We start from the raw sequence: 25,900 nt of genomic DNA on the forward strand, positions 1-25,900 counted from the left end.
TGACACCACAAATATTTTACAACATTCAGTCATTTTTACTAAATGGGAACGCAGTATTTAAAAACAGATTCATCCAATTTCAGTTTCCATTAGCCTTTCTATAGCCTACCTCTCCCTCTAGCAGATAAAACAGCTCTCTAGGACCCACTCTTTCTTCTTCTGGACTTTAGCTAAACAATCTAATCTGCAAAAGATCTTGGACATTTTCCATCCTTTGACTGCTTTGAGACTGTCTCAAATGAAGACAACAGAAGTTACACATGTCTAGTTTCAGTCTCAATTACATTACAATCACCACTTACCACTTTTCTCCTACACAAGGATTGCATTAGCCCTTTCTGCTAGGGTAGTAGCCACACATGGAGGCATTTGCTTAATGCAATCACAAAATTCTTTATACAGTCACTGTTTTCCAGGATGCTGTCTCATTCTGTAGTTATGGCCTGTATTCCTTTTTGTCCAAATTACAGCCCTGTATCTAGTCATTAGCAACCCAGGATCTGACTAACCAGCCATCCCCCAGTTACCAAGATCACCTCACCTGTTTGATTATAAAGACAAGAACACGCTCTCAAGCTCATGACCTAGACTACAACTGAAGTTTCAGGGCAAAATTAAACATACTACTGAATCTATCCCTGCAAGCTCATGTACTCTCATTAACCCCATTCTCCATGTGAAATTCTAAACCAGCTGTGACCATGTGCCAGCAAACAGGTTGCAAACAGATTACACATTCAGCGTAAGCAATATAATCCTTACCCAGCACAAGCTTGCAGACATGCCAACATAGTCGCCAAGGTTTCTGGAGGAAGCTGAGCACTTTTGGGCTGATCTTTTTCTGGAGCAAGGCCACCCAGGATAGATGGACATCTTCTCTTTAAGAAAGTCATACAGGCCTGGATGAAGGGCTCCTGAGGAAAAAATGTTATCTTAATCTCCCACACTGCATCCAAGCCACTATTTCAAACTTGGCAATTGCATCGTGGAAAGAATTGCACTAAGCTATTATAGTTCAGTGAAAACGTTGAACTATCAGACTATGGACACGTTCCACAACTTTAAAGCTACTTATAAAATTGTTAAAGTGACTGAAGTTAGTCACTGATAGAGTGCAGAAATAAAAAGAAAAATCCTGCTTTACCCCATGCTCCCGAATTTTATCTGTGAGCCATTTGTCAAGTTTGAGGTATTCCCGTCGAGAGGCAAGTGCAGCAAGGTCAATAACAAAGGCAAATGGAGTACCATTTAGCAGCATTGACAAGGCCTAAAGAAAAAAAATCAGAAGACTACTAGTGAAGACACAAGGATACCCTTTCTCCTTTTTTTTCTTTCTAATCCCCATACACTTTTTAGTAAAGAAGTCTTGCTATCACATGCTGCTATGCTTTCTTTGTCAACAAAAAGATTGGTACTATCAGCTTCACTTACTTATAGCTCGCTTGTGAGACAAATAAGCAAGAGCTCTCATTTGAAATCGTGACCCTACCTTCTTTGAAGCGACCTTGTGCTGACAGTTTTAAATTCCTCTATATGAAAATCCACCAGCTACCAAGCTACCAAGTTGATCTTGCAACAAAATTAATCAGAAGAGCCTAACATCTCCCTGCAAACAGACTTCAAGCCCTTCAGAGCCACTTTGAATGTATCTGCTCAAAGTGTTCATCTTTGAACACAGTAACTGCTACAACAAAACTGACTTCAAGCAGCAGTTGGTGCTCTTCCACTTTGAGACACCCAATTATTTTGCATCTAACTTTAGGAAGCAATAAAGGCCTCAAAGAAGTCAGTCACAACTTCCAGTCTCTTTTGTGAAAGTGTAAACAACTGAAAAGTAGTAGTATTCTCAAGAAATCCCCATTCCATTATGCTTAGCAGTGCCACCTTCACACAACTACCTTAAGGATATTTTCTACATTCCCACTGCAACGGTATTCAAGGTTAAAACAGTCAAAGCTCTTCCTGGATTTACAGTATATTCACATAGCAAGCGGTTCTATTATACTGCTTCCCAAGTTACTTGTCAGCTAAGCCATGATAACCAACTGTCCTGCAAACACCAAGTAAAATGTCTTGGGTTCACAACTGGACAGGCTAGAAAGCGGCTGTAGTCAGGTATCACAACTCAGCTGAAGAGCACTTGAAGTCACAGCGAACATAGGCCGGGTGTTTTGGTTTGGTTTTTTTTTTTTAAGATGAGGTAGAGCAGCAAAAGAATTCAGACATGCTTAAACAAAGTAATCCTTACTAAATTAGTCACATCTAAGTTAAGCTTAGCCTTTGTTAAAAGATAAGCAAAAGTCTGCATAGGACACCAGACAGAAAACAATGGCAGTGTTTTGAAAAACTCACCTTCAAGTCTTGGGCCACATCAAGAATACGTGACAATTTTGCCTGGTCATACTGCTCCCCTCTCATGTACCATTCTGCCATTGCATGCATGATAAGCTGACGAATCGAAGGAGACTGACCCTAAGGAGAATTTAAAGTAGGATTGTACTTCATGCCTCTAGGAGAAGGATCAACTGCGAACATTAAGGAGGATATTTTACCTCTAAAGCTTAACATGCAAACATATTTACTCTTTAGCTTCAGAACTTAGCTTCTGAGTTGAGCTCTTTTTGTGCAATAATAAACTATCCAGGAGCTACAACTAAAGGATGTAGAGTGATTACGAATGGTAAGTATGTACATCCCCATCTCTTTCCTACCACTGTACAGGTCCAATTCCTCTCAATTGTAGAGAAGTTGCTTTTGGAATACGCAAATCATTTACAAAATGTTATGCCTGACATGATGTCCTGAAGTGAGAATTGCAACATCACACCTTAACATGGCAAACACGGTTATCTAGGTCTTTGCTCACAAAGGGGCAATTTTAAACTAAGATTTTGATGGCAGCAAGGGTTTTGCTTAAAGGTTCCTTCATCTGGGGAAGTGAAATATCCTCAAGTTGTGGAATGGCACCATGTGACATGGCAGCCATCATTTTGTACTTTATTCTGAAGCCTACCCTGTGGAAAAATTGCATATTTTGCCATTTCAAGACCTTACGCAAAAAGCACATCACTTCTATCTTACCCCCCATTCTTCGATTTAAAGACTTCTATCAGGAAAAATATAAAACGTTCATAGCACTTCAGCTAGCAAATAGCCATAGTTTTGCAGTGAATGTGGACCAAGACCTCAGAGATCAACCTTCTTATCATTACCTCTAGTTTACTTGAACCAGGCAAAATGTTTCCTAATGCAGATTCCCTTCCACCCCAGAGGCTTCCTCTGCCTTCAGTTTCTTCGTATGACTCCTACTTGCTTAACTACCAGAGGACACAATCATGAAGGCCATACCAAAAGGCAAATCCATAAAAGCCTACTTGTTTGCCCATTAAAAGCATGGGATTTCCATAGTTACCCTGTCTCTACATGGAAGCTCTCCTTGAGAAAGGTCAGCGGCCAGTCCTAAGTTTTCAGAAAACACCCTAGACTCTTAAAACTTACCGTATAAGTAGTTTCTTTATACCTAGAATAGTCTCCATCTTTTAGCATGTACAAGGGAGATTATTTTGGTTTAAACCTCCTCACCTCTTACTGCTTCAAGTAGTGTGAGGTTGAGAGTTTGGGGGGTGGGGGTGTTGCTGTTATGAGGTTTTTGGTGTTCTTTTGTTTTGTTTTTTTTAAAAAAAAAATCAAACTTTGGTCAACTTTGGTTAAAACTGAAAGGTTAAAAAAAAGTCAAACTTAACTTTGGTCTCTACTTTTCCAGTAGTATTTTCTCAGTTCACATTATTTCTTTGTTCTGAATATATTTCCCCACAGAAAATCAAATCACAACAGTTTGCTTCAAGACAGGCAGGAGACAACTCATATTACTTTGCATAAACCACTGATAATTTACCTCTTGGGTTTTAAATTACTATTCATAAACCAATACCAGCATTGTTGTTCTAACTGTTCAAGCCATTTAACAAGCTTTCGGTTACATGAACAAACTACAGGCACACTCCAGTGAAAATCCTTACCTGTCCATGCCATGCATAGTGCAAAATGATGGCAGAGTTGGGATGGTTGCCAAGAAAAATTGGCATGAGTGTGGAGATGAGTTCATGGCGCAAGGTATGCCAGGACGTGTTGATCTGCAATAAGGCCAATACCAACATATCTGGACAATGCTTGATAGGAAAACTGAAGAGCTGCTTAACCTGCTCATACTGTCCCACTTCTGCCAATCGTAACAGAGATTCAATCAAATCCAGGCTCTTCCTAACAAAAGAAAAAAACAAATAGACAAACCCCCCCAAAAGTTACAAAGCAGTTAGCTTACAAGATCCTGGATTCAAGCATTTTGTAGCAACAACTGTAAGACGACATAAAGCAATGCCCACTGCAAGCAACCTGATACTGCAGGTCTTATCACACACAATTAAGCCTACAAGACCATTCTTAACCATGAAAAATAACAACTTCTTTTTTTGAGGTGGGTCACTTAGATAATTTAGCTTGAAACATACTCTCAGAAATGGAATACACTTTTTTAAACACCTCCAAGACCCCATCCGTGAAACTTAGTGAAGATATTCTACTTGTTTTATCTGCTTTACAGACAAGTAATCATTGCCACCTTCCCCAATTTACCCATATTCCCCACCCTCCAGTTCTCTATTGTGGGCCATACAATGGAAACAGAAGCAAGTATCTTCACTGACATCAGTTACACAGCTATATCAAAGAAGGGGTGTAAAGGTCAGCTCAGAAAGTCACACTAGTCAGCTTTATGCAATAACTCAGCAATAGCTATATAAATTTATTATTTAAATCCCAGGACTTCTTTCATCCAAGTAGAGCAAGTTTCTCTAATGTCATCCTGGGAAAGACAGATTTAAATTCATACCTCCTCTATCCCCTCCTCTCAGCTCACAGTATCTGCCAAAACACATCAGCAGAAATTCTCCAGGCAACCATAAGACTCCAATAAAAGCAAGAACTGGCAGTACACTTTCAGATATTACAGAAGTACACAGGAAGTTCTGATAATATGAGAACTTTCAGTGATCAAACATGGAACAAATATTAATGGCTGATCTATTGGGATGTACACACAGCTACGAAAAAATCTGGTTGCATGAAGATAAAGCCACATTTGACCAGACAAGTGATCTTACTCTAACTCTAGGTATGAAAAGCAGTTGAGAGCAGGTTTACCATGTGGCAATTTCTCGATTGTCATCCTCTGGTGGTGCTTTCAGGATGTCTGTGGCAACAGTATGACAAGGGTAGTCAGCAAAACAGAAGATGTCAGGGTTTATGAGGGAATGTTGAATGAAGGAGAGCTGGAAAAAAAAGACATCAGAAATAGGTTAGATATTTAGAGTTTCAAGTTCCTTCCACTTTATCAACTGCCAAATTTCTGAGAACGATGCAAATGGACAAAGCAGTAGAGATGAGCCAAGATCTACTATCAATGTGTTTTACGTAAGACCGAACCTCACACTTCTCCTCCCAAGATTTCTGAAAGTGACAGATACAGGCATGCTGAGGGTACTTGTTTGCACAAAGCTGTAGCCTTTTTGTGTAACCAGGTAAAAACCTCAGAGCACAGACATGCAGCCACAGTTCTACGCTCAGCTGCATTACACATCAGAACTCTGCTAAACTGAAGGTGTTCTCACGTGTCTATAGCAAGCGACCATCTCCTCCCAAACAATGCAGACGCAACGTTCAATTAGCAGACTGTACTTCAGTAACATACCTGAGGCCTGTGCCTTACAGGCCAAGCTCTCTAATGTGGCTTGTCTAAAAATTCACATTACCAATCCACATTTGCCACTCAAGAAATTCAAGAACTTTGCAAGTGTTGTACGGATACAGCAGAAACGTTGGTAAACCTACCTGGCCCTCTGCGTGCTTCCAAGGTCTGTATATGGCATTAACTGGAAAAACTTCCATGCCCAGCCCTCTCTGGATGCCAAACACTACAATATGCAGGCCCTTGCTGTCACGAATCTGAAATCCCGGATGGTCCAATTCATAGGTTACTACTTTGAAGTCCAAGCTAGGATTCTGCAACCAGAAAAACAAGAGAGTAGTCATCCTTGAACACTGCCATCTTCAGTACTGCCTTGTAAGAACCTCTCTTCATCAGTATTTTATCCTTAACATTCACCTGACTTTTAGTTGAAAGCAAGGTTTTTGTTTTAAAAAGAACAGGATTTAGATAGTTGTGAGAACGTGATGCAAGTTAATGTTTGAAACTAGCCTGTGAGATTGCACTTCCCCCAGCACTACAGGCAGTTGCGGTCCATCCTTCCAAACATCTCATTAACAAGTCTTCAGAAAAAAAACCCCAAAACACGCAGACACATAGCTCCTTTCTTAGCACGCTAACAACTCATTCCTTTCGTAGGCTTCCATATGCCTTCCAATCAAAGGCAGAAGGGTCTGACCCGCTGGCAAGCAGAACTTGCTTTTCCTTTTGAAGAATGGACACTGCAAGTACTTGCAAAGCACCTATTAGATTTTCAGCAACAGTGTGAAACCGTAAGGATGAGGGAGCTTGGAGGGAACTATGGCCATTGCGGAACGCAGATCACTCATTTCAGAGATAGGTGAGCACCAAAGACAAAGCTAGTTGTCTGCTCTGAGGTTTAGAAAAACAAAACAGTGACTCCTGAGTAGACTAGAGGGAACATACAGGGGGGAAAAAAATCACCCAATATAAGGCAGGCAAAGGAAATGATACTCGCATTTCACTGAGTTAATTACAAAAATTGCTGCTTATAAAGTGGTGGAAAAACTTTCTGAAGCATCATCGTACGCAAGAAGCATTTAGAGTTTTGGAATGAGTAGCTACAAAAATATTTTGTTTCATTTTCATCATTACTGCCTACAGTGAGAAGCTTTTCAAAACCAGGTGCCTGACGCACAAAACTTTCCACTGTCAGAAATCAGTTCAAACACAAAAACCCTCAGAGAACACATGCTGGGGTCTGTGGGAGCAGTGTGGAATAAATCTCAAGTTGCACCCAAGTTAGTCACTCAGGCAGCTTTTATTTCCCACAATTCCTCACAATATTCTTGTTCATGAGGGAAAAAAACCACCAATCATTTAAGCACAGCAGCACAATTACTGAGATTCAAAGCCATTCAGGCTTCTAGGAGCTTAAAAATCTTTATATTCATACTGAGACATGACCTTCTTTACATATTCTGCATAAAAGACCAAGATGCTCACAAAACTTACCAGCTCTTTAAGAACATCAATTAAGACCTCCACATTCCAGGTATGGGCTTGTGCTCCATCACTTTTATCTTTCCCGTCACTCCAAATCCCACTGCCAGGAGCCGAAATAGACTGCAAGTTAAATACACGCAATCAAATACTAGCTAAAAATAAGGCAGTCTCAAAAGCCACTAGCTACAGAACTCCCTTACTATGAAGGTAAGAAGTTCAGACCAGTAACGACACCAGTTGCACACTTCTGAGAATCTTTCATTTGACATTCACAGCAGAACAGTTAGAAGCATTGAATAATAAAAGCAATTCTTAAATTACTCGAGGCTAGCATTTTAACTCCTCATTTTCTGCTAATTAAAATATACATAATCCCCACCCCAGTAGGCCACTCACTTGTAATGGAATACCATCCGTCAACCCCGAATGAGTTCGAGCCATCATCCCCAAAACCCTGGCAACCTGGGCAGCCGTGACTTCCCGAACACCAAACTGCATGATTATGTTGCGACATTCTTCGACACTAAGATGCAACAAAACAGAGAGATCTTAACACGAAAGCAGGCTTCACTGTGGCGCAACACAAGACAGACAGACCAAAACAAGTGGGACAGCACACAGATTGTTGGGAGAAACTAACTGCAGACTGTAAAATATGACCATTCACTCAACTTCAGTTATGTTAGTCAAATGATCCAACATAACAAAATTCCAGGACAAGCAAGAAGAGAAAGTCAGTAGAAAGTCCGTGCAATTGTTTCCATGAAACGTACTGTGCCATGTATTCAGTTCAAAGCTAGGTCTACTTAAGTGACAGTGAGAGATGTTTCGCAGGCTATGCTCTGTCAAAGTAAAAGCACAGAGGAGGTTTAGCACTGTTTTCTGTTAAAAGCACTTCCATGTATTGACCTGTGATACAGAGCTTCAAAGACTGAAGTTTTCTGCTAGCTAAAAGTGAAACAAAGGCTCTGAGAATGCACGTTTCAAAGTGACATGCACTGTTCGGAAGGTAGCTGTGGAGGTATGCCTTTTAGCCTCATGCAAGCCTGATGACTTCTGATCAGAAGTCCCTAGCAAAAACCTTCAAGGAGCCAAAAGAGCAAACAACGAGCAGATGCTTAAAATTTTAGAACTGACAGCCTTTTTTGTAATTTTTGTTTCACTTCATAGTTAAGCCAACAAGATTTATACAGCATCACTATAGATCAAAAAAATGTTTTATTAACAGGCATATGTTAACAAAGGAAATAATTTTCAGTATCTTCCAACACATTTACATTGCGTTCCCTTACTTCACTGTTTAAACAGAAACTTATGTTTGAGATTTGATCACCTCCCAAAAGTAGTCAGTAGTCTTTCTTTTAAAATACAGAATCATCTACTTCTCTTAGCTTATGCTTAAGTGAATACTCCTTTAAAAAAACAAACATTAGGTTCATACTGACGTCTAAGACTAAGACTTCCTTCAAAACCAGCGACACACTCGCAGGCTCCTGCGATCACTACCAATACTAGAGCACTATCCTAAATCCTTAAAAACTGCATTCAAAAATTGAGCTGGATTTGTGCAAATAGCAGATATACAGCAGGAAATAAACCTTTAGTATCTTCAAATTAACTCTTCAATAGACAGCTTCTAAGTCTAGCTTCTTCCACTTTTCTAGTAACTATTCCAATTCACACACGTATATAAACAAATAGCCCATGTAATGCAATACTTGTGCCAGGTGCTATAAGCAAAGGTCTTTAGTCCTGCTCACACCACTCCTGCAAAGCCCCACAGCTCTGTGGGTGACAGCCGCTTTCGCACGGCTCCAGCCAGTCAACAGAGCTGCCCACCTAACATTTCAGACTAGGGGCAGAGAGCAAGAACATGGAACACTGTTGAAGATGCGGGTAATACATATCTACGAATATACACACAAACCCAGGGTGAGTTTAAGACAGCTGTGTTTTTACCAAAATAAGCCTAAGCAGGCAAAGACTGATGCAGTTCTCAAGATACTCTAGCAATTCACTATCATAATTAGATTCTACAGCGACAAATAATCTCAATCATACTATGTACCACACCGATCAAAACCCAATACAAGCAGAAAGCTGCTGCTGGTCAACTCTCTTGAAGTGAGACTATTACCTTCAGTTCTTCTGTAGCCTCTTTCACATGGACAGTGAGCTAACAGGAGTCTGTCACAAGAGCAAAGTCTTCTAAAGATCTAGTAGAATTTAGTTGGAATTTATGCCTACCTAGCCACTTTGTTTTTACTTAAAAAAGGGTGATGATCAAATTCTTATAAAACCTTCACAAGGAATTTGAATACCTTTACCTAGCACTTCTTACCACCACAAAATCCTACACAATCTCAACAGACATGCTATACACATTAGAAGAAAGCAAAATATATACAGTAATCAAAACAAATGACCCCATAATACTTAAGGAGGTTCTAGTTATTTTAGTACTTTGCGTCCTTTACCTTTTGCCTCAAAAAAAAACAAGAAAGAAACCCACCGCCACCCAAGATGCTCGACAATGACATTTTCCTACCAACCTTGTACAAAAGCCATAGCCAACTTCTTGCATGAAATCTGCCAGAGAACTCTCCATCATGGTTTTGGCTATCCCTCCAGAATCAGGCAGGATCCTGTCCATTAGAATGTCCCGTTTTTCAGGGTATAGAAGTGGTGCAAGCACCACAGGGCAACGCTCCTGGGGAAAATCTAAAGGCAAGAGTAACAAAAAAAAAGTGTCAAAAAAACCGGAACACCAGTTGCATGCAACTATTCAAAATAACTCGACTGCTGTGCTAGAGTTTCCCTGCTGCTGCAGAAATCAAGAGGGCACTCATGCAGCATTCCTCCATCCCACCTCCCAGTTCTCTACTGGCACTTGGATATTCCTAGAGAACAAGAATGTAGGATAGACTAGGTTCATACAGGTTCCCTGCAGCTGCCCGAAGGGCTAGCAGCTGCGCTGGCGGTAAGTTTAGAACTAGATTGTCACTAACAGCAGTCATCCAAAAAAAACACAGAGCAGGAAACAATACAGCAGTAGAGCAAAAGCCTCTCCTCCGAATCAGGAAGTATTAGGAAACAAAGGAGTTGCTATTGAGTCTAAGAAGTCTAGCAAATCTAAACCAGGCACTTGGTCATGGAAAGAGAGAATACTCCCTTCTTCCTTCCAGGGATGCAAAGTTTAAGAGAGACACCGTAATGAGAGGATCAGATGCGTGGGTAGGAGTTTGGCTCACAGTGGAAAGCAGCAAAGACGCCTTATGGGTGGGCCTTCCTGAGACAGCACTATCCTTAAGATGATGCATAATGCCTCCATAGCCTTTGGGGCCGTTCAGAGAAGAGTTCCCAATTTCCCAAAGCAGAGTGAGGGGAATTGCAGAAGCTAATACACATATCTTCATTAAAGTAAGTAGTTACACTTAAACAAACAGAACAAATATTTTGCTCTTGTATAAAGGGTGCCTTCCTCTAGGTCCGTGCAGAACCAAGGAGTGGGTTGAGTTAGATTCAATTAGCTTCGAGTCCAAATCCTCCTTATTCTGATGGGTTTCCAGCAAACACTGTTGTTTCAGAAACGAAGGGACTACCAGTTCACAGCCCATCCGTAACATCCCCTGCCATCACTCAAGGACCATGGTAGCTTCCAGGAAATGAACTAGTTTTATTCAAAGCCACTTCCCTCACTGTGCTAGTGTTTCCTCATAGGTCTGCACCCAATATAAACAACCCAGTGCTTAAAATCCACCTATTTGAAATGGTAACGTATGTTCCTTACGCTGTAGGGAGTTCCAAGCTTTTTAGCTACAGTGCACTGGGTTGCTTTAGTTAAATCCAGAAATACCATCCCACACAAGCAAGTAAACAAACAAGTACCTCCTACTTAATGCTTATTTATCACAACTTTTCAAAAAAACCCAAACTTGAGACCACATTACTGCTCTTTGAAAGAAAAACTGTACGTTATGGCCTGATGCCAGAACAGTGGTATTTTTCTGTCAGTTTAGAGTTATGAAAATATGAAAAGCTCCCACCATTTCAGCAGCAGTCTGCACTGACAGTAAGTTACGAAAATCCATTTCAAAGTTTGCATTTAGTCAGGCTTCCGGAACACCGCCACACTTACCTCTACGTAATGTTTTGAGGAAAGCGTCAATCTGTTCCTGTCCTACCCCAAAGGCTCCCTTCTGCCCAAAAAGGAGATGGGAGAGGAGAAGGTGCAGGACCTCTATTGCAATATCTTGGAAGCCACCTTCTTGATTTCCACTGACGTCCGCGTCAATGTAAGAGCGCAAAAGATCGGGGAGTTTCTGTTTGATAAACTGGGCAGCTTTTGAAAACAAAAGAGGCTAGAGTCAAAACCTGAAATTTCTTTTTAATACGAAGACTCTTTTTAGCTAGGTACTATTCTCTTAATCTGAGTTTCTTTACCACAAGCCACAACAGTTCAGATTTAAATAGAAGTCTCATAATCTATACCTCAGAACTCAAATATTAATGCACAACTAAAAGGTAAGATATCACAGTACCTCAATTTGATTCATTATCTAGAAATTTATTCACAGAAGGGATCTCCAACTTCATATATGACAAGATGACTGTGCTATTTATTGCCCCTCCCAAAATGGTGTTAGACTTCAACAGCACTACTGATTGCAAGGGCTTGCATTACTCAGCTCACGCAGGCACACATCTATCCGTCTAGAAAGCCCGCTGCTTAAAAAGAAAAAAAGGTGTCCCTGCTGCGGTACTTTGGAAGCTTCACTTACCAAAACCTCGTAGATCTGAGCTGAAAGAGTTCAGTAAAGCGAGACCAAAAATCACCTACAAACAAGAACAAGCATCATAGTAAGGCGACATCATCCTTTCTAACAAGCTTAGTAAAAAAAACATTAAGATATTTTTGAAATAAATGTTCACCTACCTCTTGAACTTTACTTAATTTGATGACTTTACTCAATTGGGCAAATAAATGGGGTGAAGGCTTTAGACTCTGAAACAGGTAAGAAGATATAAATGGAAGCTGTTACATAATTAGTCTCATTCGTGATGTGGTGGGCTATCTAGAGTCCATTTGCAGGTCTGGCATATTAGTAACTATTCTGCTGTAGGTTAACGCAAAGCTTATATGGCTAAACAAAGCATCTTTAGAACTATTTTTGGATACATCTAGACTAACAGTTTCTTCCACATATCCCACTCCTTCACTATTAAACCCTCATCATTGTTTTCATACTGAAAGAAACAGGAACATTGATGATTTATTTTGCTTCTGGCTGCCACAAACAAGCCATAAAGTACTAACATTAGATTAAGCTTTAAAATTAGTATGCAGTCATTCTGAGTGATTGAATAACTCGCTCGGTTTAACAAAAATCCCCCACCAACTTCTGGGCAAGCTCAATTTTTGAAGACTTTAGTACAACCAATCTTAGCCATAAAAGAAAAACAAAACAAAACAAAACAGGAAAAACACAAGGGAAAAACAGCTGGTTTCCTGCAGAAAGACCAATTCACTGCAGTTTCTGGCATGGGGGTCCCCTTCAAGAAGCATACAAACCTTCTGATAGTGCAACGGATTGTCAATGGCGTAGGACAGCGTCGAGATGAAGTTTGGTTTTGTAATCAGCGACGCACACTCCTGGATCAGAAATTGAGTCTGAAAAGAACAAGATAACTTGAACACTCATATTGTTTTGTAACAGGACAGTAAAAGAAAACTTCTACTGTTCACTGTGTGCAGTAAAACTAAACAAAGATAAGGTGCGTAAGTCTTGTAAGTGCCCAAATTCTCATTAACTAGTTTCTTCTCATTCAAGTTTTCTTCAGGTTTAGTTTGGTTTTTCTTTTAAGACTGAGATAGTGATCAAACATTCTCCAAGATGTGTGTAATGTTTCATTTTCTGTAAGCATCCTCACACATTGCAATAGACAATCTAAGAACATTTGATTCCGGTTTATGAGTTAAAAAGTTTGTGGCAAAGGATGCCTTGCTTAAGAGTGAAAACACTCCTGAGAACAGACATAACCAGCACCAGAAGTGCTAGTTAGTGGATTTGGACAAAGTTTTAAAAGACAAAGAAAGGCTTTCAAAATGGAGCACTGCATGTGGCAGAAAGAGCAATTGTACTGAAGCTACCTGTTCTTCCAGATCAAGGGATTGGAAGAGTCAGATATCAACAATTTGTTGCCTTCTGATGTGAGGACTGGCAAAAGGTGCTTGCAACTGGAAGGCCATATACCAGAAAAGAAGTTTGCTTGAAACTACTACCTCTAACCTGCCTTTGTGGTTAAAATGGATCAAATCCTATTGCAGATTTGTAACAACCAAAACTAGTAAGCAGATGCCTCAGTGCAAACTTTACCTGATGGAAATCTTTGCCACTGCTTTTACCATCGCCACTGAAATCCACGTGCGAGAATAGACAGCGTAGTAAATGCCTGTCTGCCTCGGGACCGTGCCTATTCACAATCTGGAAAAAAAATCCAAAAAACAATTTGGTAGCAAATAGTGATTACAGAGCAAGATCTGGGTCTAGTACTGTGGACACAGCAGTACTTCTAGTGGTTGTCATCTACAGTTCTAACAAAACTGCTAAGAATGTTCCTTTTTAATCATCCTTTTAACCTAGAAACCAAGTCATTAACCCTATCTGCAAATTAATAGTATAAACTAAGAGATAAAGAATCTAGACACAAGTCACTGACACAGAAGCCATGCGTTTCATGGGTAATATTCTTAAAAAGCTAAGTAAAAAGGAGTTTAAGTCACCTAGAGGATGATTTCAAGCTTCTCTGCTACCAAAGCAGCCCGGAATCCACACAGTGTCATGGCCTCACTTTTCCCCATTTCTTCCCACAGCTACAGTGCCTAACTCCGGAAGAGTACAGCCCTGGGACAGCACGCGCCTCTGTGCTATGCCTGCGTAGCAGGAATTTATCCCAGAGATGAGCCTCCATACAGCATCTTCACTGATCTGGCAGGCAGCTTCTACATTGTCTCCTGGTCACAACTGACTTGGCCAGCATTACTCCACGGTCTTTTAAGACAGAAGGGAATACGATACAGGAAGTGTTTCCTGCCATCTAAAGGAAAAAGTTCATCTCAAACTTGCTCATTAGCAAGCTTTAAAATCAAATACCACATGCTGAACCTGAGCAGCTGAGACCTTTTACCAAGTCTTTCCCCTATCATTAGAGCTCATTCAACTGAGTTCTATACCTCAGTTATAAATAGGTGATCTGCATTTGTTAATTTGCAACACCTATCACTCATTACTAAATCTTAACAGCACTATTGGCATCCCTCATTATTTGCCTTAAGTTTAACTCCTGGCTATAGACCAGCTCATCAGCTTGTTGTTTGAAGTACCTTCAGGATGTTTCAGTATTTATTCATTTCTTCAAACCTCATCTAACTGGACAGCATTACTTGTTTTTAATAAAATTCACCCTGGCAGAAATTTGAAGTCACTTAATCACCAGTAGCTTGCTTCTTTTGTCCAAATAGTAGCAGCTAACATCAAATCCAACCTTCATCTCTTGGCAACATTTTTGCTATTGTTTCCTCCTTCTAGCTGCAGAACAGACAGAACATGTGCCAGTACAAACCAGCAGCTCTGCCTATGCTCTGACTGCCTCCACCAAGCCCACTGCTTCACCCCGTCATAAATATCCTTGTTTGCCAGGAGTTGCTTTGTGCAAAAAGACAAACAGCATTGCTTTAGGCTGTGTCCGCTCCGGCTCTGCTGTTTCTGATTATTCTCATCTTAATTCTTCTACCGTTATCTGACACCATGCTTCCCTTCTCCTCATAGCCTGCTTATTCCAGCAGCTCCAAGTTTTCTTCTGCTGGAAAGGAACATCCGAGTCGGATACAGCTCTGCTTCTCGACGGAGGCTAGAATATACATGCTCGTGAGATGTCAGTCCAGAGCAAACAGCCCACTTCAGTTATGTTGTCAGCGCTGTCTTTGAAGGCAGCCACCCCCCATGATTAGGTAGCAAGATGCTCGGATTGGTGCAAAAGGCAGCAAAACTGAATTGACAGCAAGTTCTACTAGTTAGCTCAGGCTTCAGAAAACAGGCAGTTCATTTAGGCAATCCCAATTAAATACGTAGATTTAGATGTGGTAACAAGTCTGGCATGAAGCTGGATCAAACTCCTAGGGAGCTATCTGGTGCCATGACCGAGATGAATTCCTCAAATCAGACGGATACAGAAGAAAACTGTACATACTAAAGCCATCAACACAACCTCTCTGCATCAGAACTAGATTGCTTTCCTCGCATAAAAGTAACTTCACAAGGGTAGTAATTTGAAAATTTAACAAATTGGGAGGAGGGGAAGAGAAGACCAGAAGTTCAGTACAGCATCTTTCAACTCTAATTACATGGACATAAAAGCTTTTCCAGGAAACGGGGAATGAGAATTGCTGGTTTTCCTGTAGAAAGAGCTGAAGGAAACTTTTGTATTGGCAGCCTTCACACACCATGTACAAAACAGTGTACCTGACCATAAAATAATCTGTAAAGACTGACTTTTTTTTTTTTTTTTTTTACCATGAGGGTGACCAAGCACTGGCGCAGGCTCCCCAGAGAGGTTGTGAAGTCTCCATCCATGGAGGTACTCAAACGCTGTCTGGACATATTCCTGGGTAACCAGCTCTGGGTGACCCTGTTTGAGCAGGAGGTTGGACCAGATGACCTCCAGAAGTCCCTTCCAACCTCAACCAGTCTGTGATTCAGGCTAAAGTTTGACCCATATTTGGATTTATCATACAGAGACAAGTTGGATTTTGTTTAGGCAAACACAGGGTTAGATCAAAAATAACTCTGCTTTTCTAGTCCAGAATGTTTCGCTTTCCTAGATCGATCTGTCCACAAAGCCCTTCCCTCCTCTCCAACCACTAACTCAGGAAAAGGAGACCACAAAAACTCATTTCAGAGGAAGCCATTCTTTAGAATTTGTCTCTCTGAAAAATGCATAGAAGTTTTTTTTTAACATACATTATTTTTTAAAGCAGTCTTAAAGCATCACCTATGTTAAATGACTACTGAAAGCATGTTTAAGAGAAATTAGTTCCTCAAGGTTTGCCACTGCTGTGCTTGTGAGTGATATATTTAAATGCAAGTGTCATTTTGGTCAGCTGTGACAAGAACAACTCCAAGTGTGGTTTTCCACCTACTCTGTATGCTTAGGTATGAGGTTTGTAAAATTGAGCCTATTATGCCAAAAATTTACACCAAGCAGTGGAGTTTGAGCATGCACATATGATCTCTTCAACTATCTGAGGAAAAATTGTACTAGCAACCACAAAAGTAATGGAATACCAGAAGTTTAAAAAAAAAAAAGACCTGGGACCTGGAGATTTTAGGAGTTTAGTCTTGAAATCCTAGATCTGTCTTATAACCAACCATACACAAACCAGCCATTTCCACAGACCGGTTTCTAGTGTGTCAACACAGTGAGTCTAAGAGGCCTGTCGTGAAGGGTAAGGAACAATCTGTCCCCATTTTAGAGATTTATATTCCAACTGAATGGCAGATCAACCATATCTTCTCCCAAATCAAAGAAATGTCTATTATCCTTTATGAAAGGACAGATCTGCAAGTCACGCCTCAGTCACACTTTGCTGCAAAAATTGTCTGTTGAAACCAACACTGATCGAAAGGACAGCACGATTTCAGACGAGACCCCTGCAAGAACTGAACCTGCAAAAACATGGAAACGTCACAAAAGTTACAAGAGATGTATTCCATCTCCATGGCTTACGAGATCAGTTTAAGCAGTGAATACTGCTGAAATCACCCCCTCTCACCTCAAGATAAGTAATGAATGCACTTTTAAAGAAGTCAGCTGTTACCAGAAACTCACTGTGCTTAAGCCCACTGGCCTCCTAATCTGTTTCAAATCACTGCAGGACTGCACTAGTGTAAAAAAAAAAAAATTAACTGACCCAGCTGTCTGCTGGGAACTGAACTAAACCAGTTTCTAAAACTGGCTCAGTAACATTCACTTCCTCCTAAGCACTCCTCTGTGGATAATGCTTTTCAGTCCATCCTGCTAGTCAGGGCTATTTTTAAAAGGGTCAATTAAATCAGCATTCTTGCCCAGATCTTAGATATTTGGGTTTCAATCTACAGTTACTCTGCCCGCTTTCTGAAAACCCAGGGTCAAGAAAGTCAGCTTGGCTTCACCACCAAGCCATACTTCATCAGAAGAGGAACAAAAAACTTCCATCCAAGGTAAGTGAAAACATTCAGATATAAGTAACCACGTACTCATGCTATCAGTGCAACAGCTCTGAACAGTAAATGTGTATGCTCTCCTCCCTCTCCCAATGCACAATGTCCTATGGCATGTCCAAAAGATTTAACCTGAAGGAGTTAGGAAAGCTTTGCATACCACACTCCGAGAGCAGCAGTTAATCCAAATATTGAACTACAAAGTTAATACTGGTCTCAGCTCTGAGCTGCCGTATTCCATGACCTGACAGATGAAACCAACAGGAATATCAGAGATGCGAGCTGCGATTCTCAATGCCGCAGAAAACAGCATACAGTAATGCACACAAGAGCACTGCAGAGTACAATTCAAACGGGAAGAGAAACTCCAGTTGACACTCCCATTTTTTCTTTCCAAAATTTCTTTTGTAGCACCATTAGTGTACTTACATGCTGTATTTCCTGCTGGCTGGCTCGGTAGTTTTTCTTGGTTAAATTGTCCACCAGGTAGCTGATTTGAGACAAGGCCAGCGAGAGCGAGTCAAGATTCATTGCTGGTTGGGGCGGAAGCAGGCGGCCGAGCCCGGCGCAAAATCACCATTATTCCCCTTTAGTCACCTCAGAGACAGGTTAATTTTTTTTCCCCCAATTAGCCTGTATCTGGTTCTGTGTTACTTTCTTCAGCTCTTCTTTCTCAGTTGTCGTCCTCTGTTCTGAAACATGGCACCTGAAAGACAATATTGCATTAGATTTAAGTTCTGTAGCAACTTCACAGCTACGTTCTAGGCACTGCTGTTATTTTGTCATGGAACCAGACAATTTAAAATAAGCTTTTTAGTTTGTTTCCTTTTGTCTTGGTTTTTTTTTTTTTAATTTAAAAAAAATATCTCTAAGCTGTTTGTATGGTGTTAAAAGCAGTTAGTGGTTTCTCTGTATTTTCTACTTCCACCAGAACACTACAGGGTAGAAAGTTAAATCTGAAAAGAATTCAGCATTACGCCTCGGAGCTTTTTCTTTTATATTTTTGCTTACAAGCTAGCTTGGCAAACAAGAAAAATAAAGTTTAACACAGAAATTGATAATACAGACATGTTTGATAGCTTAACTTATGTCAACCATTTGACATAACTATGTCCACAAGGAAAAAGAAGTGCTATTAACTTTTCACAACGCAAGCTTAGCTGTTTTCATGCTACCCGTCCACATTTATTCATTTCTGCATTTTGCCAGTCTGAAAGAGCTAGCAAGCAGCTCAGTCAGAAGAATGACTACCCTTTCAGCACTGTGAGAAAGAAGAAAATGAGATGCATAATGAATTAGATACCACACAGCAACAATCAGAGGTCAGAATCATTCAAAGCATCAATCACAAGTTTAAACAAAAAAAAATGTGCTTTTTAACCATCTCCGCAATATTTTCCCTCACTACCATCAAAGTAGTATTGCACTCAACCGTACACACCAAAACAAGCAATTGTGAATGAGCAACACACACAAAGAACTGCAATAAACTAACCCTAACATTTGGCTTATACTGAAACAGCTTTCCAGCGAGCTACAACAGCAGAGCTTGCCAGCTTAATAAATTTCTATGACAACACAAAACTTGGCACTTGACATCTCATCTGTTAAATTACAGATTGCCAATGTGATAAAAATTGCATCCCAAAGCAAGTCCTGCATAACCAACAGTCTGAGGAATCTCAAAGGAAGCCGTAAGCTGCTCAGAGAAGCAGTACTGTCATTTATCAGAGGTGGAATCAAGCTGGAGAGTCACTTTTTTGAAGCTCTACTTGATCAAAACACAAAGGTCACTAGGCTTCGTGCCAAGAGTCTGAAGATGCCTTTTTCAGGATAAAAACTATCGCTTTACTGTCTTGGCTATATGGCCAAAACCACCAGTACAGGATTTCTGCCTCATCACTGAGATGGATCGCACAGGTCATGTGTGAACTTGGCACGCGCAACGCTTAGGGCAAATCAGTTCAGAAAGCAACCCCTGCCGCAGCATGGCTCGACATGCTGGCCACCCTTCTGCAAGAATTAAACAGGAGCAGTACGGAGGCAAGCTGAGAAGGCTGCGCTGGGTAGAACTAGAAAAATCTTTCCCCCCCTTCCTTTATACAAAGGTTTTCACTCGCTTACACATAGAACTACAGCTTATTTAACATCTGCCTATACTTTAAAACATTTTCCCCCACCATACAGGAAAGAATCCACACAGGTGATAACCTCAGCGGTAGCAAGACACCTCTCTAGCAAGTGTACACGCAACATCTGGGGGGAAACTTACTCTCCTCCTCATCCTCCACAGACACCAAAAGCCTCAGGAGCAACAAATCCTATCACAGGGGATGAAGGTCATTCTGCTCTTTGGGAAAAGTTTATTACATTAAATAAAAACGTGGGTAAACTATTTGTAAGGAAAGTCAAATCATCAACCCACTTCCAGACTTTCATTATGCTGCAGAAAACCCTGCTACTCCTCAAAGCTATATAAGATCTTACACAAAAAAACACATCTCATGAAAAAGAAATTTTCAAGCAGTAATATTGAAAACATTCTTCAATGACAGGGCAGTTGTGCTATGAAAGAATTTCAGAGCATGTTTAAAACTGCAGCAAGAAGAATTACAGAAAACTGCCCATTTTTCTTTTTTGTACATCTGACAAGCTATAATTCATTACCTTTATTCACAGGTTTAAAAGCCCACTGACTGTAGAACAGCTTTGTAGGAAGGGGGATAGGCACAAAAGTTAAGATTTCTCAGTAGCACAGTACCTGATGATTTTTTTTTTTTAAAAATAACTCTACTCCTCTTTTGGAATAATCCAGAAAGTGTCACTGGGCATGGCAAGCACTCGCTTTCCAAGATGTTCTTACTGGCAAGGTGTAACATATGGGACCAACACAAATCTGAAAAACGTTTGTTAAAAATCAAACCAACAGACCACCATGCCCCAGTACTTACACCTACAAAAGCCACCACAAGCAGCTGGCAAGGGGAATTCAATGCCTACCGGAGCACCAGATTTCAGCTACCAGCCTGAAGAACTCAAGGGCTGGTTGAACTCGGGACTCAGGAACAGGACAAACCAAAACTCCAACTTGGTCATTTTTAAGGCAGTAACAGAAGTTTCAGAGTTTGCCTTTCAGGCCCCTACGAAGAAAAACCACATTTCTCTGGGTATTGTCCCTCAGACCAACACAAACAGCACAGCAATCACACCTACTCCACCCAAAAATCAAGCTTTTAGGTACTGGAACTCGAGTTGGGCTCAGTTGTACATCTGATCCTCCCTGCTGCCACACAACGCCCCGCAGAGCGCCAACACTGGCCATCCCACCCCCTGTTAACATCACGCTTTTCTCCCAAGAAAAGCAGGGACTACCATCTCAACATGCTTTAATCGCATGGAAGCGCAACAAGCTTTGCCACTTTCTAACTGTAAAATCTGGCAGTGCCACTGGAGAACCCAAGCTGGTGTCCAAATGGGATTTTCCCTTTCAAGGAAGCAGAACAAGAGCCTGAGCAGGCACCGCGACTCAAGGACACAACACAATAGCTGAAGGAAGCAGCTTCCTATTTATGTTCTAAATATATGGTTTGCACAGTATGTATCCTGATACACAGAAAAAACCTGACAGCTCTCACAAGCACCAGACTAACAGCATTTCAGAGTTTCAAACGGTGCAACCTGACTTACATTAGTATATAAAAATCAGAGTAATTAAGGGAGCCCTGCCCGGAAAGCAGAATTGCACAGGTACCTCTCTGGTCATTCAATGCAAGGCTAAAATTCAGTTTCTACAGCACTGATTAACCAAGCTATGAATGCTATGCAAAGCAGACTTTATTTTTAGATGCATATATTCTTAGTGGGAATGAATCTCCCTACACCGGCCTCAACAATTCAAGAAGTTTTCAGTCCGTGGGGCAAACCTGCCATCTTTACAGGTTCAGACAATTCAGACAGAAAGAGTTTACCAAAAAAACTTAAATTTGCTGACAAAATTAGCTACTTTCAATTACAGTTCCTATGATACAGTAATGGATTAAGCTATCAGACACAGGGCCCGGGAGCTCTTAAAAGATTACCATTTTATATTGTGCAACACAGCTGATTTTTAAAAGGTAGAAAATATTTACTGAAATCTGCAGTATAACATAGCCTCAACATTTCCTAAGGAAATCAACAGGCCATCAGCAAAACCTTTGGCATCTATTCCTGTAGATTCTTTTCAACAGCAGAATTCTGCTGGGTTATAAAAACATAAATATGCTAAGATTTTAGGCAAGAATCCAAAAATCACAAAATAGAGAGGGCCAATATGTAACCAGCAGTCGGGTTTGACAAAGTAAACACCCTCTACTAACCTGAAGCGGATCACTAGGAGTAACTAAGCCTTGCTGCTGAAGATGGCAAACCTGAAGTCTTCCACAAATTCGGAAAGAGCCTTACCAAGAAAGTAAGTTCAAAATTACTTTAAGCTGAACTTTGGATTCTTTTAGTATTTTGCAGAGGTAAGTAGCTACTCCCGCTGGGTTTCAAGAGCTGTAAAGATTTTAGGCCACGTGTACTGCATTTGGAAGATAAAAAGTTTGAGTGACAAAAACAGCAACACATTCGCTGATTAGATTCTAAACTCTTGTCAAAAAACATCATATAAAACATGCTAAAAGTGCCACTGCTAAACCTGTTCTTCAGAACACGGTCTCTTACCCTCTTCTGAAACCCATGCACAAACAGAACACACGGAAAAGCAGCACACCTCTCCGAAGCCCCACATGAGAAGTGCTCCAAGGCGGGGAAGGAGGTTTTGAATCATACCATAGTTAGGTTAGACTTCAGGATGTCTATCATTTCTCAATCTACAGAGATAAAAACCTTACAGTGTAAGTCACATTAACAGTAAAATAAGCTACTGATTAATTTGACAGGTTCAAATTTAGGTGTTTACACATAGAAAAGACACCTGAACATTCCACATAGCAGAAAACTGCACACAATCCAAGTCAACTGGAAGCCATGATGCTGATTAGACACAGTAACTTTAGTTTACAGAGAGCGGCTGAACTAAGCACATATGTTTGTTCCCATATACTAAGGCCAGTCAAGCTTCAGGTTTGGAACCTACCTCAAATATATCCGGCATGCATCAATCATGACATGGCCGCTTCAGGCGTTTTCACATCTCAACTAGGATAGTCTACAAAAAAAACCCAAGAAACTCTCACTTCCCACTTTCCGTTCAGTCAAACACTGCAGGATGAAGCTTCTGTTGGAGGGAAGTGAAGGAAATTTAGGGACCCGTTCTCAAAGGCTTCCTGCTGTTTTTCCATCCAAGAAGTGTTTTATAAAGTTAAACGCCATTTCAAGAGGCAAAGGAGAACCACAGTATTCCTAATGCTAGGGATGGTTATAGAACAAAAAAGAAATCTGGCTAAAATAGTGATGTCCTCAGCCATGATTCTCAGTAATAAGAATTCCCAACACTATTTAGCGATGATCCATCACAGGGTCACAAAACATCACTGCCCTCTTTTCCTAAGTTATGTTTGCACAGTTTCTCTTCCACTTACTCAAGTGAACACCAACAGTAACCATTTCAGCACCAGTTAAAAATGAACTAAATATCTAGGAGCACTATGCTAGAAGGATAAACAGGAGCAGGTATTTCTCTAAAGAGGAGAGACAGGCAGGTAGCAAGCTCGCTCTGAGTTTGGTTTAGAGACACCAAAGGATCCAAGAGGATCAACAGTTAACAGCAAACTCAAAAGCATAAGGGCAGAAAAACCAAGACAATAACAAGCCTAGAAAGGACAAACAAGTCTATTACCAACCAAGTTTGTTTCCTGTTTGTAAGTCAGTCACCTCACCCAGACTCATCCTGCCTATAATTTTAGCCGATGCCAACATAGTTACCTTAGAAACAGGAAACAAGTACTTAAGTCGTGTGCACTAAGAATGACTTGTCAGGTGTCATACCTGTTTTGTTACCCACTTAAAAAAAGTAGATGTCACACTTCCTCTTAACAAGTGGAATTCAGAAACAGTCTAAGCCCATGACGTATCAGCAGACTAAGTGTCTGGTTTTGTATTTTTTAATATTATCTCACTTCTGTTGTAAATACAGTCCAAACTGTTTGTGGTTTGTTGAAATTAAACTATGACTGCTCACTAACCTTATTGTGTAAAGAGAACATGGTACTACTCGGAGTTAGAGAACTACTGCAAAGCGGCTCTTTCTAACAATACAGCATCTGTCAAGACAGCCAACTGTTGCTATTTCTAGTTTTGAAATAAGTAAATCCATTTTACTAGGCAGCGTGTTCTTAACTGGAGGACAGCGTTGAGGATCATTTCTTCCATGTGGTCTGCAGGACGGTTTTGTCAGTGGATTATTTACTATCGCTCACTGTTTACAGGTTACTTGTTTTCTTTGGGCAAGTCACAACAACGCCGATCTCCTGAAGAGGCCACCGAGCCAAGCTCGGCATAGGCCCAGCACCGGCTGCTGCCCGAGTCTCTCGGAGCTCCACCTGTCACGATCAACGCTACAACAGCGGACGGGGAAGAGAAATTAAAACAGCTCAAAAGCCGAAGGCTTCCGTGCCACCTCCAAACGATCACCGTGCAGCCTGCCGCCGCCGGAGCCTTCCTCCCCGCGCCGAGAGCCGCAGGCGGCAACCCACGGACCTGAAAACACTCGCGCCTCCCGCCCCGGGCCATGACCGGCCCGTACCGGGCCCAGGCAGAGCCCTTCAAAGTTTGCTCGGCCGCTCCTCCTGTCGAGCGGACGCCGCCTGACGAAACGGGCGGCGGCAAAGAGGCGCGGGCCGGGGCGGGGAGCGGCGCAGGCAGGGGCAGGCCGCGGGGGCCCCGCACGCACCCCGGAAACGGCGGCCCGGGCGGGCTCCCTCTACCGGCCCCGCCACCGCCCGCCCGGCCCCGCCGCGGCCTACACCGCTACCCCCGCGGCCAGATCGCGGCCGCGACCCCCGCCGCCCCAGAGGCTGCGGTGCTCCCGCACCCCCCGCCCGCCCACCCGCGGGGCGGCGGGGGCGCGGGCCGAGGCTGTGCTCGGCGCGGCGGACGACGCTCACCTCAGGGGGCGTGGGGGGGGGCCGGAGCGGGGCGCCGGGCTGCGGCCGCTCGCGCTTTTATCCTCTCGCCTCCGCCGTTTCGCTACAAAATGGCGGACGGGGTCGCGCGCTCACGTCGCGGCCTTTCCCCTCCCCCGTCCCCTCGCGGCACGCCAGCGGGGGGGGGCAGCGGGGGCGCGGGTGGGCGGGCCGCCCGCCGAGCCTCCCGCCCCCCTGGCGTGGGGCTCCCCCAATCAGGACGCAGGGCCGCGCGCGACCTGCCCAATCAGCGCGGCGCGACCTCTGGGGGACGTCCTGCCGTCCTCCCCCCGCCCTTCCCCGGCCCTCCGCGCGGAGCCAGCGCCGCGCGCCCATTGGCCGAGAGCGGCCGGAGTCCTTCCTACCGTTTTGGCCAATCAGCGCTGGCAGGCCTCTCGGCCGACGCATGCGCACCAGCGGCCAACCCGGACTGGCAAGGCCGACCAATGAGCGCGGGCCGCTGCGCTGGGGCGGGGCGGGAAGGGGAAGTGGCGGGGAGCGCCAAAGGGCGCGCGGAGTCATGGGGGGCGGGCGGGGGCGCCCCTCCCCGAATGGTGCGCTCCGCCCCGCCCCCCCGGCGCCGCGCTCCCCCCCCCGGCGGTGGTACGGCCCCAGGCACCGCGCCTCCTTCCCTCCCCCCCCCCCCGCGCAGCGCGGTGGTACGGGCCCAGGCACTGGAGCGCCTCCCCCCGCGCTGCCTTGGTACGGCCCGGGGCGCTGTGGCCCGGGCACTCCACACACACACACACACACCCCCCCGCGCAGTGCGGTGGTACGGCCCGGGGCGCTGCGTCCCCACAACATGGCGCCGCGGGGCCGGGCACCGCGTCCCCTGCGCGCTGGGCCACCACCGCCCCCGGGCCGCTGCAGGGGCCATTTTGCCCCCAAATTCCCCTTCCATTTTCACACCACGCTCCCAGCCCGCCGGCCTCGGTCCCGGAGAGGAAACTCTTGGACCCCCTCAGCTCCCCCCCGCAGGGCCGCGGCTGCCACCTCGCGCCCGCCTCAGGGCCCCCACACCCGCCTTCCAGCCCTGGGGGCGACCCTGGGATGGGGACCTCCCCGGGAGGGTACCTGGGGTACGAGGGCCTGAGGAAGGCGATCGGGCCTCACCTCTGGCAGGGGACACCCCCCACCCCCCCGCCAGCCGCCATGGGGTCAGCGCCGAAACCCGTCCCCACGCCGTCCACCCCAGAGCTCGAAGAGCTGGGCTGGCGTTTCGGGACGCGGCCTCATCCCCGCATCCCAGCCGGGAGCATCTCCCTCCCCCAGCACGGTGCGAGCACCCCCGGCCCCACAGAAACCAC

At 43.3% G+C, this 25,900-nt stretch overlaps 1 protein-coding gene across 16 annotated transcripts in view; it reads right to left on the minus strand.

Annotated features, from left to right (window-relative positions):
* Positions 1–24,741, minus strand: part of CNOT1 (CCR4-NOT transcription complex subunit 1) — a 60,621-nt gene extending 35,880 nt beyond the window's left edge. For 11 of the 16 annotated variants that reach the window (XM_075160932.1, XM_075160922.1, XM_075160925.1 and 8 more), the window contains exons 1-16: positions 24,576–24,740; positions 17,917–18,193; positions 13,606–13,713; positions 12,801–12,899; positions 12,165–12,233; positions 12,010–12,064; positions 11,367–11,570; positions 9,781–9,949; positions 7,625–7,751; positions 7,238–7,348; positions 5,887–6,057; positions 5,200–5,327; positions 4,020–4,260; positions 2,353–2,472; positions 1,145–1,267; positions 763–914 (exon numbers count right to left, since the gene is read on the minus strand). In XM_075160932.1, coding sequence (XP_075017033.1) covers positions 763–914; positions 1,145–1,267; positions 2,353–2,472; positions 4,020–4,260; positions 5,200–5,327; positions 5,887–6,057; positions 7,238–7,348; positions 7,625–7,751; positions 9,781–9,949; positions 11,367–11,570; positions 12,010–12,064; positions 12,165–12,233; positions 12,801–12,899; positions 13,606–13,713; positions 17,917–18,018 — 1,979 coding nt within the window. In that variant the 5' untranslated portion in view covers positions 18,019–18,193; positions 24,576–24,740. Of the gene's footprint in view, positions 1–762; positions 915–1,144; positions 1,268–2,352; positions 2,473–4,019; positions 4,261–5,199; positions 5,328–5,886; positions 6,058–7,237; positions 7,349–7,624; positions 7,752–9,780; positions 9,950–11,366; positions 11,571–12,009; positions 12,065–12,164; positions 12,234–12,800; positions 12,900–13,605; positions 13,714–17,916; positions 18,194–20,487; positions 20,509–21,845; positions 21,865–24,575 lie in introns of those variants that run through there. The other 5 variants (XM_075160931.1, XM_075160929.1, XM_075160917.1 and 2 more) reach the window with 4 other exon arrangements.
* Positions 24,742–25,900: the final 1,159 nt, after the last annotated feature.

The sequence above is a fragment of the Calonectris borealis genome, chromosome 12 (assembly GCF_964195595.1).
Source record: "Calonectris borealis chromosome 12, bCalBor7.hap1.2, whole genome shotgun sequence".
NCBI classification, from domain to species: Eukaryota; Metazoa; Chordata; class Aves; order Procellariiformes; family Procellariidae; genus Calonectris; species Calonectris borealis.